The 15,372-nt window shown below is 36.0% G+C and overlaps 1 protein-coding gene across 1 annotated transcript in view; it reads right to left on the reverse strand.

Moving 5' to 3' along the window:
• Positions 1-15,372, reverse strand: part of ETNK1 (ethanolamine kinase 1) — a 68,418-nt gene that overhangs the window by 44,330 nt on the left and 8,716 nt on the right. The window contains exon 2 of the mRNA XM_040488656.1: positions 3,162-3,421. Coding sequence (XP_040344590.1) covers positions 3,162-3,421 — 260 coding nt within the window. The remainder of the gene's footprint in view (positions 1-3,161; positions 3,422-15,372) is intronic.

Genomic DNA, 15,372 nt, shown 5'->3' on the forward strand with positions numbered 1-15,372 from the left:
GTATTGTCTATCACAAACAAGTGGGGGGGGGGGGGTTAGCGGCAATGATTACTTGCTATGCTACATCTACATGCTGTTTGCATACACCTCACACCTTAAGGAACAATATATAATGTTATAATAGTACACAAGAGCAAAAAAAAAAAAGTCTATGAAATTTAAAATTCAGAAAATGTTTCTAAAAGCATAATAAAGTCAATTGATTAGTATTTAATACTTCAATTAATGTCTAAGTGCTTAAAAGCTCTCCATAAGTTAAAATGTGAAAAGTCTTGAGGAAAAAAATTGTAATTATAAAAGCTAACATATTACCTAGTGTTTAATACATGCCAGGCATTGTTCTAGACTTTTTACATACACTACAACTTTAATCCTTACAACAACCCCCTAGAAATAGGTACTATTATTATTCGCATTTTTTAGGTAGGAAAACTGAGGCACAAAATGTTTAAGTACTATGCCCAATTTCACATAGCTCATAAAGCTGAAGCAGTCTTATTCCACTGTATATTCATAGTGGCAGAGGTATAATGCCATATATAGAATTTCACATGGCTTTTGGGGCACCTGGGTGGCTCAGTCAGTAAGCATCCGACTTCAGCTCAGGACATAATCTCCCAGTTCATGGTTTCGAGCCCCGCATCAAGTTCTGTGTTGACAGCTTGGAGCCTGGACCTGCTTCAGATTCTGTGTCTCCCTCTCTCTCAAATATAAATATTAAAAAAAAAAAAAAAAAAGAATTTCACATGACTTTTGATTCTGTAACTTTCCACGATCACTCAAAGAGGAAAAAAACTGTCCTGAGCATCTACTTTCCATCATGAGATTATAGAATAAAGAGAAGTGAGAAATCTTCTGAATATGTACTACTGACCAACAGATAGTACCCACTGCCAATAGTTCAATGAAAAGTTTAAATTCAGTGTGTTAAAGATAGTTTAGGAATATCAACATTAAGGCAGTTAAGACGGCAACACCAGGGGCGCCTGGGTGGCTCAATTGGTTAAGTGTCCAACTTTGGCTCAGGTCATGATCTCACAGTTCTTGAGTGTGACCCCAATGTCGGGCTCTGTGCATCTCAGAGACTGAAGCCTGCTTCAGATTCTGTCTCCCTCGCTCTCTGCCCCTCCCCCACTTGCACTCTGCCTGTCTCTCTCTCTCAGAAATAAATAAAAACATTAAAAAAAAAAAAAAAAAAGAATGCTACACCAGTGGGGTGCCTGGGTGGCTCAGTTGGTTCAGCATCCAATTTGGTTCAGGTCATGATCTCACGGTTTGTGAGTCCATGGGTTCAAGCCCTGCATCGTGCTCACCGCTGTCAGCACAGAGTCTTCTTCAGACCCTCTGTCCCCCTCTCTCTTTACCCCTTCCCTGCTCATGCTCTCTCTCTCTCAAAAATAAAAAAAAAATTAAAAAAAAAAAAAAGAAGACTGCTATACCAGTTAAAGTTGTATTAGCTTTAAGCAACTTTCTTCTTAAATCTGTTGTACAAGGACTCAATATTTTCCTCCTTGCTTTAGTTACTAGTACGATGGCCCTTCTCTATGGAGAAGAGAACATTATGGAATATACTTTTTGTATCTGAATCTAACTCCAGCTTTTCCTTTGGCCTAATTTATGCATCTAATCACCTTTAATCCTGTTATATTGATATACTTCAGACACTGTGAACAAGCTTAAGGTTTTATAAATAAATTTCATACACACGCATGCACAAACCTAAACACAAGAAAAAATGTAACACAAATGAAAAAAGACATTATCTATTAATTGGGATCCTTCAATAAATTCTAAACAGGGGAGCCTGGATGGCTTAGTCAGAGGAGTGTATGACTCTTGATTTCAAGGCTGTAGGTTGGAGCACCATGTTGAATGCAGAGATTACTTAAAACCTAAAAAAATACATACTAAACATTATACTCATGTAAGGGAGGAGACTCTATCTTGTTAAAAACTGGGGTTTGAATAGATTTCTATACCAAAATATTTTTAAATATTATTTGAAACAGTTATAAAATACATAAATACTGGTCCATTCCATTTTCATCACTGTGTTAACATAGCAACTCTTAAGATATGACCCAGGATCCCTGGAACCTCAAAACCCTTTCAAGTTTATACAGTTAAAACTACTCTGATAAGATATTATTTACCTTTTTCACTCTCTCGTGAGTATACAGTATAGTTTTCAAGAAGCTACATGAAGTGGTGTGATAATGTTATCACACTGATAGCTAACAATGTGCAAGTGAGATTCCTGAATTTAAAAAAAGTTGTTTTAATTTCTAACATGGTAAATATTGATAGATGTAACTCACAAAACCTCTTTGGGTCCTCAATAACCTTTAAGAGCTGTTAAGGGATCTTGAGACCAAAATGTCTGAGAACTTCTGGTTTAAACTATGAATGAATTTGCAGTTTTCAAATCAAGCTCATTTGCTAGTTTTTAAAAGAAAGAGAACTCTAAAAGACAGCAATTTTAGAAAAATGATCAAGCATATGCAAGACGTTATCGTTATAGAAAACATAATACAATGAATTAAAAAGTAGTATAACGTTAACGGAATTAAAAGCATCTTAGTAAGCAAAATCTCTGAAAATATGACCAACTGAGTTACAAAAGTTAGTAATAAGAAATGTGTGATGCTTTAATCCACGCACTACTTTAAAAAATTAAGGGGAAGCCTTGACACTCAGTAGCAGGCTAATCCAAAACCACACGTTAGAGTCCTTTCTTTTGCAAAGAGTCAATAACGAGATGGCAGACAGAAAGGGTTTTTTTTTCTTCTTCAGCAAAGACAAAGCAGAGTCCAAACTAAAGAAGTTTCTAAATTAACCAAATAATTGCTCAAAGAAAAGGCAATGCCTTTTAAATATTTAAAAAATATTTCCTGGGGCACCTGGGTGGCTCAGTTGGTTAAGCATCTGACTCTTGATTTCAGCTCAGGTCATGATCTCATAGTTCATGGAATCGAGCCCCACATTGGGCTCCACGTTGAGCACGGACCCTGCTTGGGGTTCTCTCTCTCCCTCTGTCTCTCTCTCTCTCTCTCTCTCTCTCTCAAAATAAATAAATAAACATTTAAAATATACATGTAATTCCTTAGTGCACTTAATACTCTTATTCATCAGAAAGAAAAATTTAGAGAAAGTAAATATACCTGAAAATGGCAGGGTTGCAGACATGCTTTGGATCCAATGCTTCTCCCTGTATAAATTCATAGCACAGTCCATTATTGAAGGTACAGTAGAGTTGTGGTGCACAGCCATGAGCCTGCAACACTCGGAAACTCTTCACTTCCTCATCTCGATCAACTAACAGCTCAGTCTTATTGCCATAAATTCGCACCAGGACTACATCCTCCATTGTATTACTCACGTAACAGCCAATAAGTTTATTTGTGATTCCATCTGTGAAAAGCTGCCAAAGGAAAAAAAAAAAAAGAAGAAACAATGAGTGAAAAACCAATTATACACTTCATTAACAAATGAAATAGCAGATAACTTGAAAATAACTGAAACATCTACTTTTTAACATAAAAAAAAAACTTCTAAATACAATTTTGCCAAACAGGTCTATAATTTTAATTCTAGATTTAAATAAAAAGGAATGCTACCACTTAATATGTTGCCCTTAATTCCCATAGCATTATGTCTTTTCTCTTGATCCAAAAGCATTAATTATTCAATCTCTAGTACTTCTATACAATGTTTTGATGCTATTGTATCTCAAAGTATACCTTGTACTGCAATCACTATAAATGTGTGTATACACACACAATCTCCTATGTCTAATAGTCCAGAAACTCTCTGAAAACAGAGACACTGCCCTCTTTCAGCATGGCATTTAACGTATAAAGGTCTTTAATAATATTCACAAGTTTAGGGGGTGTCTGGATGGCTCAGTCGGTTAAGCATCCAACTCTTGGTTTCAGCTCAGGTCATAATCTCAGTCGTGAGATCAAACCTCATGTCCACGCTTAGTACAGAGCCTACTTAAGATTTGCTCTCTCTCTGCCCCTCTCCCCTGCTCACTCGAGCTCTCTCCCTAAGATACAAAAACGTTTAAATAATAATAATGTTCACAAGTTTAAATATACAAATATAAATCTACCATACGTTACAAATTATGGTAAATCTCCAACTTATAAAAAATGAATTTTAAATGCCAATTTTAAAAGGTTACTTAACACAACATGCATTAGAAGTTGTTGTAAGCATTTAGGTTATAACTTTTTAAACTTAAATACTGTGGCTAAAAAGAGAAGTACAACCTAATGAGAGGAAATGAGAGGTTAAGTAGAAACTTCCACAATATTTTCTAAAAGGGACTTTTGGGACTTTTCAAGAGCTTATGTCAAGTATGTCAAGTTCTTTTTTGTATCTGAGCACAAATGGTACACTTAAAAGGCAAACAGATGATTAGCAGTGTTAGTTCAAATCTATTCAAAAACTGCAATTTTTATTTTCCTCTTATTTGATACTAAAACTAATTTTTCTATTTGCTCAAAGCTTTTGGAGGCTCTCTGGTGGAATAAAGGGACAAGAGATAAAAGTCAAAGTGTAAGCAAGAGTTAAGGACATTTTTTTCCAAGAAAACGGTCAAAAAAAAAAAAAAAAAAAACAGGAAAAAGAGCCAAAGGATAAGTTTTAAATGTACACATATTTAGTTAATGCCTGAGAAAAAAATGTAAACGTTTCTATTTCAATAAGATTACTGTAATGATAAACAACATCTGAAAAGGCTTATATCTTCAGGTGAAAATCTGGAGCTGTTTATTAAAGTTAATATAATACACAGCTAACTAGGTTTGGGGGTTTTTTTGTTTTAGTTTTTTTTTATGTTTACTTATTTTTGAGAGAGAGAGCGAGCATGAGCAGGGTAGGGGCAGAGAAAAAAGGAGACACAGAATCCAAAGCAGGCTCCAGGCTATCAGCACAGAACCCAACTTGGGGCTTGAACTCACAGACCACAAGATCATGACCTGAGCTGAAGTTGGATGCTCAACTGACTGAACCACCCAGTCACCCCAACTAATTTATATATATATTTTTTTTATTATATACAAGAGTTGACTATTATCCTTATTCACATAATGCAGGTAAATTACATGAGTTAAGTAAAGAGGCTTATTTTAAATACTTTTTCAGGTATGCAGAGACATACAAGTATTGCTTTCCACCTAGATTTCACAAAATTCTATGTAGAATTGACAAGAAGCATATGCACTTACACTAAATGCAAATCATTTTATTAAAATCTGTGTTGAAAAGCATACTGTCTACTACAAGGTCATATCAATTCATATACATTATTCTGTAACTTCAGATGTACGATAAAATATTTCAACTTACTGTAACAAAGACTGAGAAACTAACCCCAGCATCCTCTACTGTGCAATAACTACATACTTCCAACGAAATAATAAACCATAAATTCTTGTAAAAAAATAAATACATGAATAATATCACTTCACATCTATAAAAATATTGTATGTATAAATAAGGATAGAAATGTCTGCAAAGATATTCAAGAAAATATTAGGCAGACAGGTTAAATCTTGTTTTTTGTTTTGTTTCTCTAAACTTTTTCCTTCTGGTTTATGTATGTTTTCTCACTTTCATTTTCCTGCAATGAGCCTAGTTTACATTTGAAAAATTAAATTACTAACAGAAAAGAAGCCCAACAACTAGGAACTGACCTGGCACACACAGTAAAGCCTTGAGGTTCTAATGAACATAAATAATTTCACAGAACACCAACATCAGATGAGGCCACTCTGACCACAATGGTTCAAGACAAAAACAAAGCCATTCTGTAATCATGTCTGAATGTAGACAAAATCATAAAATTTTTTCAAACCACAAAAATGACTAAATATCCCCCTATTTTGGCTAGTATGAATGACTGCTCTTCATTTTCAGTCACAGCTTTGGCCCTGCTTCATTCCTCCAGTCCTTTAGATAAGATTAATATATCCCCAGTCATAGACTTGCCCCCACTTCCTGACAACACCAAATCCAGAGGAAAGCCTAGCTTACTTGAACACTTTCCCAAATCAGCAGACCCAAATCCTATTAAGTCCTTTGTAACATCCACTTACTGAGATCCCTACTATTCCTACCTAGTGGTATAAGTTCTCTCTTAAACCCAACTTGTTTAGCTAAAAGTGTGTTCTTAATGGAGAACACTGGCTTTAAAAATGTATGGATAGGGGCACCTAGGTAGCTCAGTCCGTTAAGTGTCTGACTTCAGCTCAGGTCACGATCTCAAGGTTCGTGGGTTCCAACCCCACGTGGGGCTCTGTGCTGAATGCTTGGTTGGTCAGAGCCTGGAGCCTCCTTCAGATTCTGCGTCTCCTTCGCTCTCTGCCCCTCCCCCCCTCGTGCTGTCTCACTGTCTCTCAAAAATAAAGTAATAAAAAAATTTTTTTTAAATAAAGATGTATGGATAATGGTTTTTGCCCTTGGATGGTTCCTACCTCATATATAAACCTACAGGAAACTCAGAAGGTGCTGAACCTTCTGAAACATACAGTAAAATATACTAGGTATATACTAGATACATATACTAGATATATACTAGAAATGTAAATTTTCACCTCAATGGAGGAAGGACAAAACTAATACAAATCTCACGGAGCTCCTTTTCTCAGGAACTATATCTTGCACTGTTTGTCAAATATTTAGGATAGTACTAGCTCAGCGAAAAACATTCTGAACTGAATGATAACAAAAACATTTCAAAACTTGTGGATGCTTGCAGGGTCACGTAAATAAAAATATTAAAAATTAAAAAGGCAGAAAATTAAGCTTCCAGCTCAAGAAGCTAGATAAGTAATTCTTCAAATATATATATATTAGAAAGAGAATAAAAGGGCAAAATTATCAATAAAACACAAAAATTCAACCAATCAAAAATTGTTATTTTTAAAGATAAGGTTGATCACTTCCAAGCAAAACTATCAAGGAAAAAAAAGAAAAAAAAGAAAACAAACTATCAAGATATCAAAACATGCCAAGGACATTACAAGAATATTATAAAGACCACTCTCATGAACATAGTTGCAAAAATTCCAATCAAAATATTAGTAACTAGGGTCACTGGACTGGCTCAGTTGGTACAGTATACAACCCTTGATCTTGGGGGTCATGAGTCTGAGCCCCACATGGGGTGTAGAGATTACTTAAATAAATACTTTAAAAAACATATCAATAACTAATATTTAAAAAGGAGAACACGTCACAACCAAATGGGGCTTACTCTAAAAAGCAAAGGTTTTCAACATTAAAATTTTTTTTAAAAAATCAATGTAATTCAGCTCAACAGAAAAATGGAGGAAAATCATGCAATCATCATGAGAAGCAAAAAAAAAAGTATACCATAAAATCAACACTCATGTATGATAAACACATGTGCAACTAAGAATAAAATGAAACTTCCTAGGATGCTTGGCTGGCTTAGTCCATAGAACATGCAACTTTTCATCTTAGGGTCATCAGTACAAGCCCCACATTAGGGGCAGAGTTAACTTTAAAAAAAGAAAGTTTGGGGTGCCTGAGTGGCTCAGTTGGTTGAACATCTGACTCTTGACTTTGGCTCAGGTCATGATTTCAGTCTGTGGGTTCAAGCACCACATTAGGCTCTGCACCATCAGTGCAGAGCCTGCTCAGGATTCTCTCCTTATCTCACTGCCCTTGCCCCACTCGTGCTCTCTCTCTCTCAAAAAAGTAAACATTTTTTTTAAAGTTTAAAAACAAAAAGCAAAAATGTGGAGAAAAATTAAAGGACTAAATAAATGGGATATGCCTTGTTTATGGATTTTGAGACTCAATATTGTTAATGATTTTACTTCTCAAAAATCTAGAGAGTCCACAAAGTATCAAACTCTCATCCAGTTTCTTTTGTGAAAATTGAAAAGTTGAGTCTACAATTTATATGGCAATTTAAAAAGTCAAGAATAGTCAAGAAAATTTTAAAGAACAAAGTTAAAGCCCTGTATCATGGACTACAGTAATTATATCAGCTTCCAACAACCATAGTAAAGCCTGAGAGTAATCAAGATAGTACAGTACCAGCGCAACAGATAAAACAGACCACAGGGACAGAACAACATAACCTGGCCCACATACAATGCAACCTGATTTATGACAATGATGACACTATAATGGGGAAAAGATGGCCTTTTCGATAAACAATAAGGAGTCAACTGATAGCCACATGGAAAAAAATTAATCATGATCCCTTCTACCTAACATCATACACAATTCTAGATCGATATAAAATATCAAAACAGTAAAGCTTGTACAAAACACAGAAGAATGAACATCTTCATGAGGTTGACACAGGAAGAGATCTCAAGACATAAAACAAGCAACCTATAAGGAAAAAAAATTCAAATACTGGTTTTAAGATTATCAAATATACTACTAAGAGTGAAAGTGCAAGCTACATTTTGGCAGACAATAATTGTAATATTTATTTATTTGAAAAGGACTCAACTCGGGTTGCCTGGGTGGCTCAGTCGGTTAAGCAGCCGACTTCGGCTCAGCTCATGATCTCACAGTCTGTGAGTTCGAGCCCTGTGTCGGGCTCTGTGCTGACAGCTCAGAGCCTGGAGCCTGCTTCAGATTCTGTGTCTCCCTCTCTCTCTGACCCTCCCTCGTTCATGCTCTCTCTGTCTCAAAAATAAATAAACGTTAAAAAAAAAAAAAGGACTCAACTCTACAACATATAAACAACATCTTCACAAAGGAAAAACTGAAAAATCAGCAAAAGATTTGAACAAGTACCTCAAAATAGAAGACATCCAAATATCCAACACACACAAAAAAAAGATGCCCTTAGCCACCAGCAGAATGCAAATTACACCCATAAGGTATCCCTAATGCCCACAAGAATGATAAAAATAAAGACAAATAATACCAGCTGTTGGTAAAAATGAAACACTGAAACTATCATATACTGCCATTATGGGTATAACTGGGCACAACCACTTTGGAAAACTGAAAATATGTAGTGAGGCTGAAAATACTTAAGCCAGATGACCTAGCAAGTCTAACTATTCACCTAACAGAAAGGGTCATTTATGTTCACCAAAAATATATATAATTATGTTTGTAACAGCATAATTTTTAATAGTCAAATACTGAAAACATCCCAAATGTCCATCAACAGTAGGAAATAAAGAAACTGAAGTGCATTCTCACAATGGAATAAGTTATTGTAAGAACTATATATACACGAATAAATCTCTCAAAATTTGAACAAAATCCAGCCCCAAAAACAAAAAAAACAAAAATAGTCCACATGATTCCATTTAAAAAATTCATAAACAAAATTATGATGTAAGAAATCAGGATAGGAGTAATCTTTGGCTGGGGAGAGAGATGATGAATAATGACTACAGGGGAACATAAGAAGATTCAGGGGTACTGTTTCCCCAAATCCGTTTCCTGACCTGGATACTTATTACACAGGTATGGTCATTTTGTAGGAAAATTCATCAGGTTCTACACTCGATGAATTGTGTGCTTTTTATTATGTGTATCACTTATCAACAATAAATAGACTTTTATTAAAAAGAGTTTAACACAATATTCAGAGCGGGAGGAATGTATTTTCACGTTAATCTCATTACCTTCAACGATTTTCCAATTTTACAAAGGTGTAAAAGCAATACACATTTGGAAGAAACCATACTTTGAATATGAATTTTGGGCTGGCGATATGCAGTTTGATCCTCTCATGATGATAGTTAACAGCAGCTGCAGCTCTCAGTCAACCACATGATCATGACAATAAACCACCAATGCACTTCCAACCATTCTGTACCCAAACAACCATTGTGTTTTTCACTTTCAGTACAGTATTCAATAAATTACATACAATATTCAATACTTTATTATAAAATAGTCTTTCTGTTAGATGATTTTACCCAACTGTAGGCAATGTCAGTGTTCCGGGCACATTTAAGATAGGCTAAGCTAAGCTATGATGTGCAGTAGGTTACATGTGTTAAATGCATTTCCGATTTGGGGGATTTTTGACTTACAATGGGTTTATCAGGACATAACCACATCAGAAGTCAAAGGATACATATATATAAAATGAAATAAAATTTCTTAGTCTATTACATGCATTCTCAAAACAGGTATCACCAAAGAAGCAAGAAAAAGCTATTACAATGGTTTGTGGCCTACCAAAGCTCAATACTACCTGACAAAATCCTATTCTTTGGTATATAATTTCTGTTAGATAGAAATCAACAAAGCTTTTTAATTAATTTCATTTTAATTTTTGTTTCAAGAATACTTATTAAAAGGATTGAGAAACAATGGCCTACAACAAAGACATATTCAATAAATGTTTGTTTATGTATAGACTGATTGTAAAATACCTCAGAAATGCTCAGTTTGTAGAATGAGAAAATTATGGCTGAGATAAATTCCCTTACTTATCCAAAATCACACAATGGAAGAACAGGTTAAAAGCTGGTATTATGACTATTAATCTGTTCCAAGGATATCAAATTTGCTAGCATCATCCTAGACTCAGTGTAATATTGCTAAAGCATTTTGGGGGGAGAAAATAAAAGGCGTTAGAGGCTAAATCCTTGATGCCAGGTTTGCCAAATCACCCACAGTATCAAACAGCAGGCGTGCTGCCATCTGTTACAGGAGGTAAAAGTAAATGAAACCTAGCAGATAGATCCAACCTGAGAGGAGTTTCATCACTGAATCTACAATAAAATGCAAAATAATAAGAAACTGGCTAAAGGCACAATTCCCTGGCTATTGTTAGCATACTACCTAGAAGAGAAAGCTAAAGACAGTTTTAGGGTGGGCTGTGATGTTAAATAGAGCCAGGTTCCAACTGATCCAATCCAACATCAAACTGCTCACTTCAAAACCATCACAAAACAGAAAAATCATACTGAGCAGATTTACAGCTGTTTACCAAAATGATTCAGGTAACGAAGAGACAAAGTCAGGAAACTACTGAAACCAGGGGAGATAGCGTAAAAGTTGTCTTATTTAGTGGGGTCAATATAGCTGGTTCCCTGAAGAACCTTTATTAACATGGCTCGTAAGAATGGTTAAGTTAGAAGCAGTCTATGAAGACCATACCATGTTTGAGCTAATGCAGGATCCATAGCTCAGTGACAGTCCTGAATGGCAGTGACTAACCCAAACAAGAGTGCCAGCCTGGTACAATGAATGAAAGTGGCTAGAAAGTTTGTTTATCCTGAGAAGGGGAAGTGTCCTGTCCCTCCTTTGCATGCAAAGTGGAATAATCCAGATGAAGGGCTGATATGCTATATATACAGACCATACTAGATTTGCTTTCCAGTGACCAAGATATTCAGTATGTCTCACCCCCAGGTCACTATGAATACTGTATGATAAAGATGGCTTCTTTTATGGGGCACCTGGGTAGGTCAACTGGTTAAGCGTCCAACTCTTTGTTTTGGCTCAGGTCATGATCTCATGGTTCATGGGTTCAAGCCCCGTGTTGCGCTCGCGATGTTGGTGTGGAGCCTGCTCGGGCTTCTCTCCCCTTCTCTCCCTGCCCCTCCCCTGTTTATTTATTATTAAAATAAGTAAATTTAATAAAAAAAAAAAAGATGGCTCCTTCTATATGGGTCCCCCACGTAACTTTACTGTTACCAACGCAAGAAACCATTCAGGATGCTGTATCAGACTTGCTGTCTAAAGCTTCCCTTTATGGGTCTTAGGAATAATACCAAGAAAATTAGAATGGTTCACTAGGAAGTGGAAAGATAAGACAGATGGCAAATCTATTTGCCCCAACACAATGGAAGTTGTGAGGCTTTTTTTTTGTTTTTTTGGGGTTTTTTTTTGAAAGACAGAAAGAGTGAGAGCACAAGTGTGCAAGCAGGGAAGAAGCAGAGGGGAAAGGAGAGACAATCATAAGCAAACTCCACACCTAGTGAGATCATGACCTGAGTCGAAATCAAGAGTTGAACACTTAACCGACTTAGCCACTCAGCTGCCCCAAGATTATGGCTTTATTGACACTTAAAAGCTGCAGTGGTATTAATAAACTTGACGGTCTTCTTTAGACCCTCAAATCATAATTCAATACTTCTTTCAATATTTGACACTGTCCTGCAACTACAAACCCTGAGATGGTAAAAATATTAAATTCTACACATCAACTATGAAACTCCTTCAGTCCTAATGATTTAATACGCCAAACAGGGAACCTGTTTTGACACGTATTTATGGTCTAGAATGACCAGTTAACTACTGAATTTAAATGAATAAACTCTCATGCCAATAAAATAGTAAAGGCAAGTTTCAATTATTAAGCTAATGGTTGCTAAACCAACTAAAAAGCCTAGAAAGGTGGAAATTAATACATATCAGTTAATTGTTTTGTGCAAGAAACCCTTGGATTCCATCGTCTTCCAAAATAATAAAGTTAGAAGTAAAATAATAATACCATTTTCATGTATCCCACTGGCAAAAATTTTTAAATTCAGTATCAGGGATTGGACAAGGTATAAGGAAAATCGTGTTCTCCACCACTGTATTGAGAAGTATAAATTAATGCAACTTTTGTGACAATTTGGTAATACGAAAGTGAGAAACAGCATGACAGTTTAATAAGTCAACTAGGATTGGCTGTAATACCCACTTATTCAAACACTAATCTAGATGCAGCTGTGAAGGTGCGGTAGCTACACTTAACCTGTACAATCAGTTATGAGGGTGGGCTTCATCCAATCAGTTTAAGATATATAAAAATAAAACAAGTTTTAAGTTTTCCTGAAGAAATTCTACCTTAAGATGACAGTATCAACTCCTACCTAAGTTTCTAGCCTACTATCCTGCCCTATATTTCACTTACCAGCCTCTACAAGTACATGAGGCAATTCTTTGAAATAAAGCCCACATACTATACCCGTAACTAGCACACAGTTTTTAACTTTTTAATTCCACTAGTAAGAACTTATTCCATGGATATACTTAGAAAAGTTATCCAAAACATATGTATAGGAGCAGTTCATGCAAAACTACTTTAACGTGCAAAAAATAGAAATGATTCAATGTTGTTTAAAAAATATGAGGCGGGGGTGCCTGGCTGGCTCAGTGGATGGACCATGCAACTCGTGATCTCAGGGTCATGAGCTCAAGTCCCATGTTGGGTGTAGAGATTATTTTTAAAAAATTTTTTAAAAAAAGGTTAAAAAGGGGCGCCTGGGTGGCGCAGTCGGTTGAGCGTCCGACTTCAGCCAGGTCACGATCTCACGGTCCGTGAGTTCGAGCCCCGTGTCGGGCTCTGGGCTGATGGCTCGGAGCCTGGAGCCTGTTTCCGATTCCGTGTCTCCCTCTCTCTCTGCCCCTCCCCCGTTCATGCTCTGTCTCTCTCTATCCCAAAAATAAATAAAAAACGTTGAAAAAAAATTAAAAAAAAAAAAAGGTTAAAAAATATGAGGTAGATTACATATACTGACACAGGAGGATGCCTAAAATATATTATTTTAAAATCCAAGATACAGAATAACTCTGTTGCATTACAAAAGGGATATAGTTATACTTCTAATATTTATTAATATAGGTAATATGTACCCGGATAAACCCATAATCTGATTTTTTAGAAGTTCAAAAACACTGCTCACAAAATTACTGTGGGGAGAATGAATGGAAGTTGGAAGTTGAGGGAGTTACACTTTTTACTTTTCATTTTACATAGTCTTGTATATTTTTTAAATATTTTATTAAGAGCATATATTATTTGTATTTTTTTAAACAAAACCAACACGTTTAGACAGTATATGAACCTTTCTAATTTTCTAGTTTATACTCCTCACAATTTTTGTTGGTTTGTTTGGTTTTTATATATATATATATAGAGAGAGAGAGAGAGAGAGAGAGAGAGAAAGCACAGGGGAGGGGCAGAGAGAGAGGGAGAGAGAGAATCTGAGGCAGGTTCTGCACTGACAAGCAGCAATCCCAACTGGGGCTCGAACTCAGGAACCGTGAGATCATGACCTGAGCTGAAGTCAGTCACTTAACTGACTGAGCCACCCAGGCACAGCTCTTCAAAAATTTTTAAACTTCATTTTAATAATTTAGGAACATGATGTTCAACATGACCAAATATTATATTTATGGCTATCAAAAATTATAGTCAATATCATACAAACATGGGAAAGTGAAAGGCCGCATAAAAAAAAGGACTACAAGGGGCGCCTGGGTGGCGCAGTCGGTTAAGCATCCGACTTCAGCCAGGTCACGATCTCGCGGTCTGTGAGTTCGAGCCCCGCGTCAGGCTCTGGGCTGATGGCTCAGAGCCTGGAGCCTGTTTCTGATTCTGTGTCTCCCTCCCTCTCTGCCCCTCCCCCGTTCATGCTCTGTCTCTCTCTGTCCCAAAAATAAATAAACGTTGAAAAAGAAAAAGAAAAAAAAAATTAAAAAAAAAAAAGGACTACAAAATTATATACTTGGTATGATCCTAACTATGCAAAAGAAGGTAATGAAAAAACAACTGATTTTTTTTCATAAAATATGGATCAGAAATGGTTTTTCTCCCTATTCAAACTTTCAATACTGTGATATATCTTTGTAGTAAAACTAAATTATTTCACATTCATGTCCCTTATAAAAGGAAATTCATACACTCAGTATATTATTTTCTCATAGTACTGACTTGCAAAAAATATTTTTTTTCAATATATGAAATTTATTGTCAAATTGGTTTCCATACAACACCCAGTGCTCATCCCAAAAGGTGCCCTCTTCAATACCCATCACCCACCCTCCCCTCCCTCCCACCCTCCATCAACCCTCAGTTTGTTCTCAGTTTTTAAGAGTCTCTTATGCTTTGGTTCTCTCCCACTCTAACCTTTTTTTTTTTTTCCTTCCCCTCCCCCATGGGTTTCTGTTAAGTTTCTCAGGATCCACATAAGAATGAAAACATATGATATCTGTCTTTCTCTGTATGGCTTATTTCACTTAGAATCACACTCTCCAGTTTCATCCATATTGCTACAAAGGGCCATGTTTCATTCTTTCTCATTGCCACGTAATACTCCATTGTGTATATAAACCACAATTTCTTTATCCATTCATCAGTTGATGGACATTTAGGCTCTTTCCATAATTTGGCTATTGTTGAGAGTGCTGCTATAAACATTGGGGTACAAGTGCCCCTATGCATCAGCACTCCTGTATCCCTTGGGTAAATTCCTAGCAGTGCTATTGCTGGGTCATAGGGTAGATCTATTTTTAATTTTTTGAGGAACCTCCACACTGTTTTCCAGAGTTGATTTGCAAAAAATTACTAAAGAAAAACAGAAAAGAAAAGAAAAGAAAAGAAAAGAAAAGAAAAGAAAAGAAAAG

This window comes from Herpailurus yagouaroundi, unplaced genomic scaffold, assembly GCF_014898765.1.
Source record: "Herpailurus yagouaroundi ecotype Mexico unplaced genomic scaffold, PumYag 166, whole genome shotgun sequence".
In the NCBI taxonomy this organism is placed as follows: domain Eukaryota; kingdom Metazoa; phylum Chordata; class Mammalia; order Carnivora; family Felidae; genus Herpailurus; species Herpailurus yagouaroundi.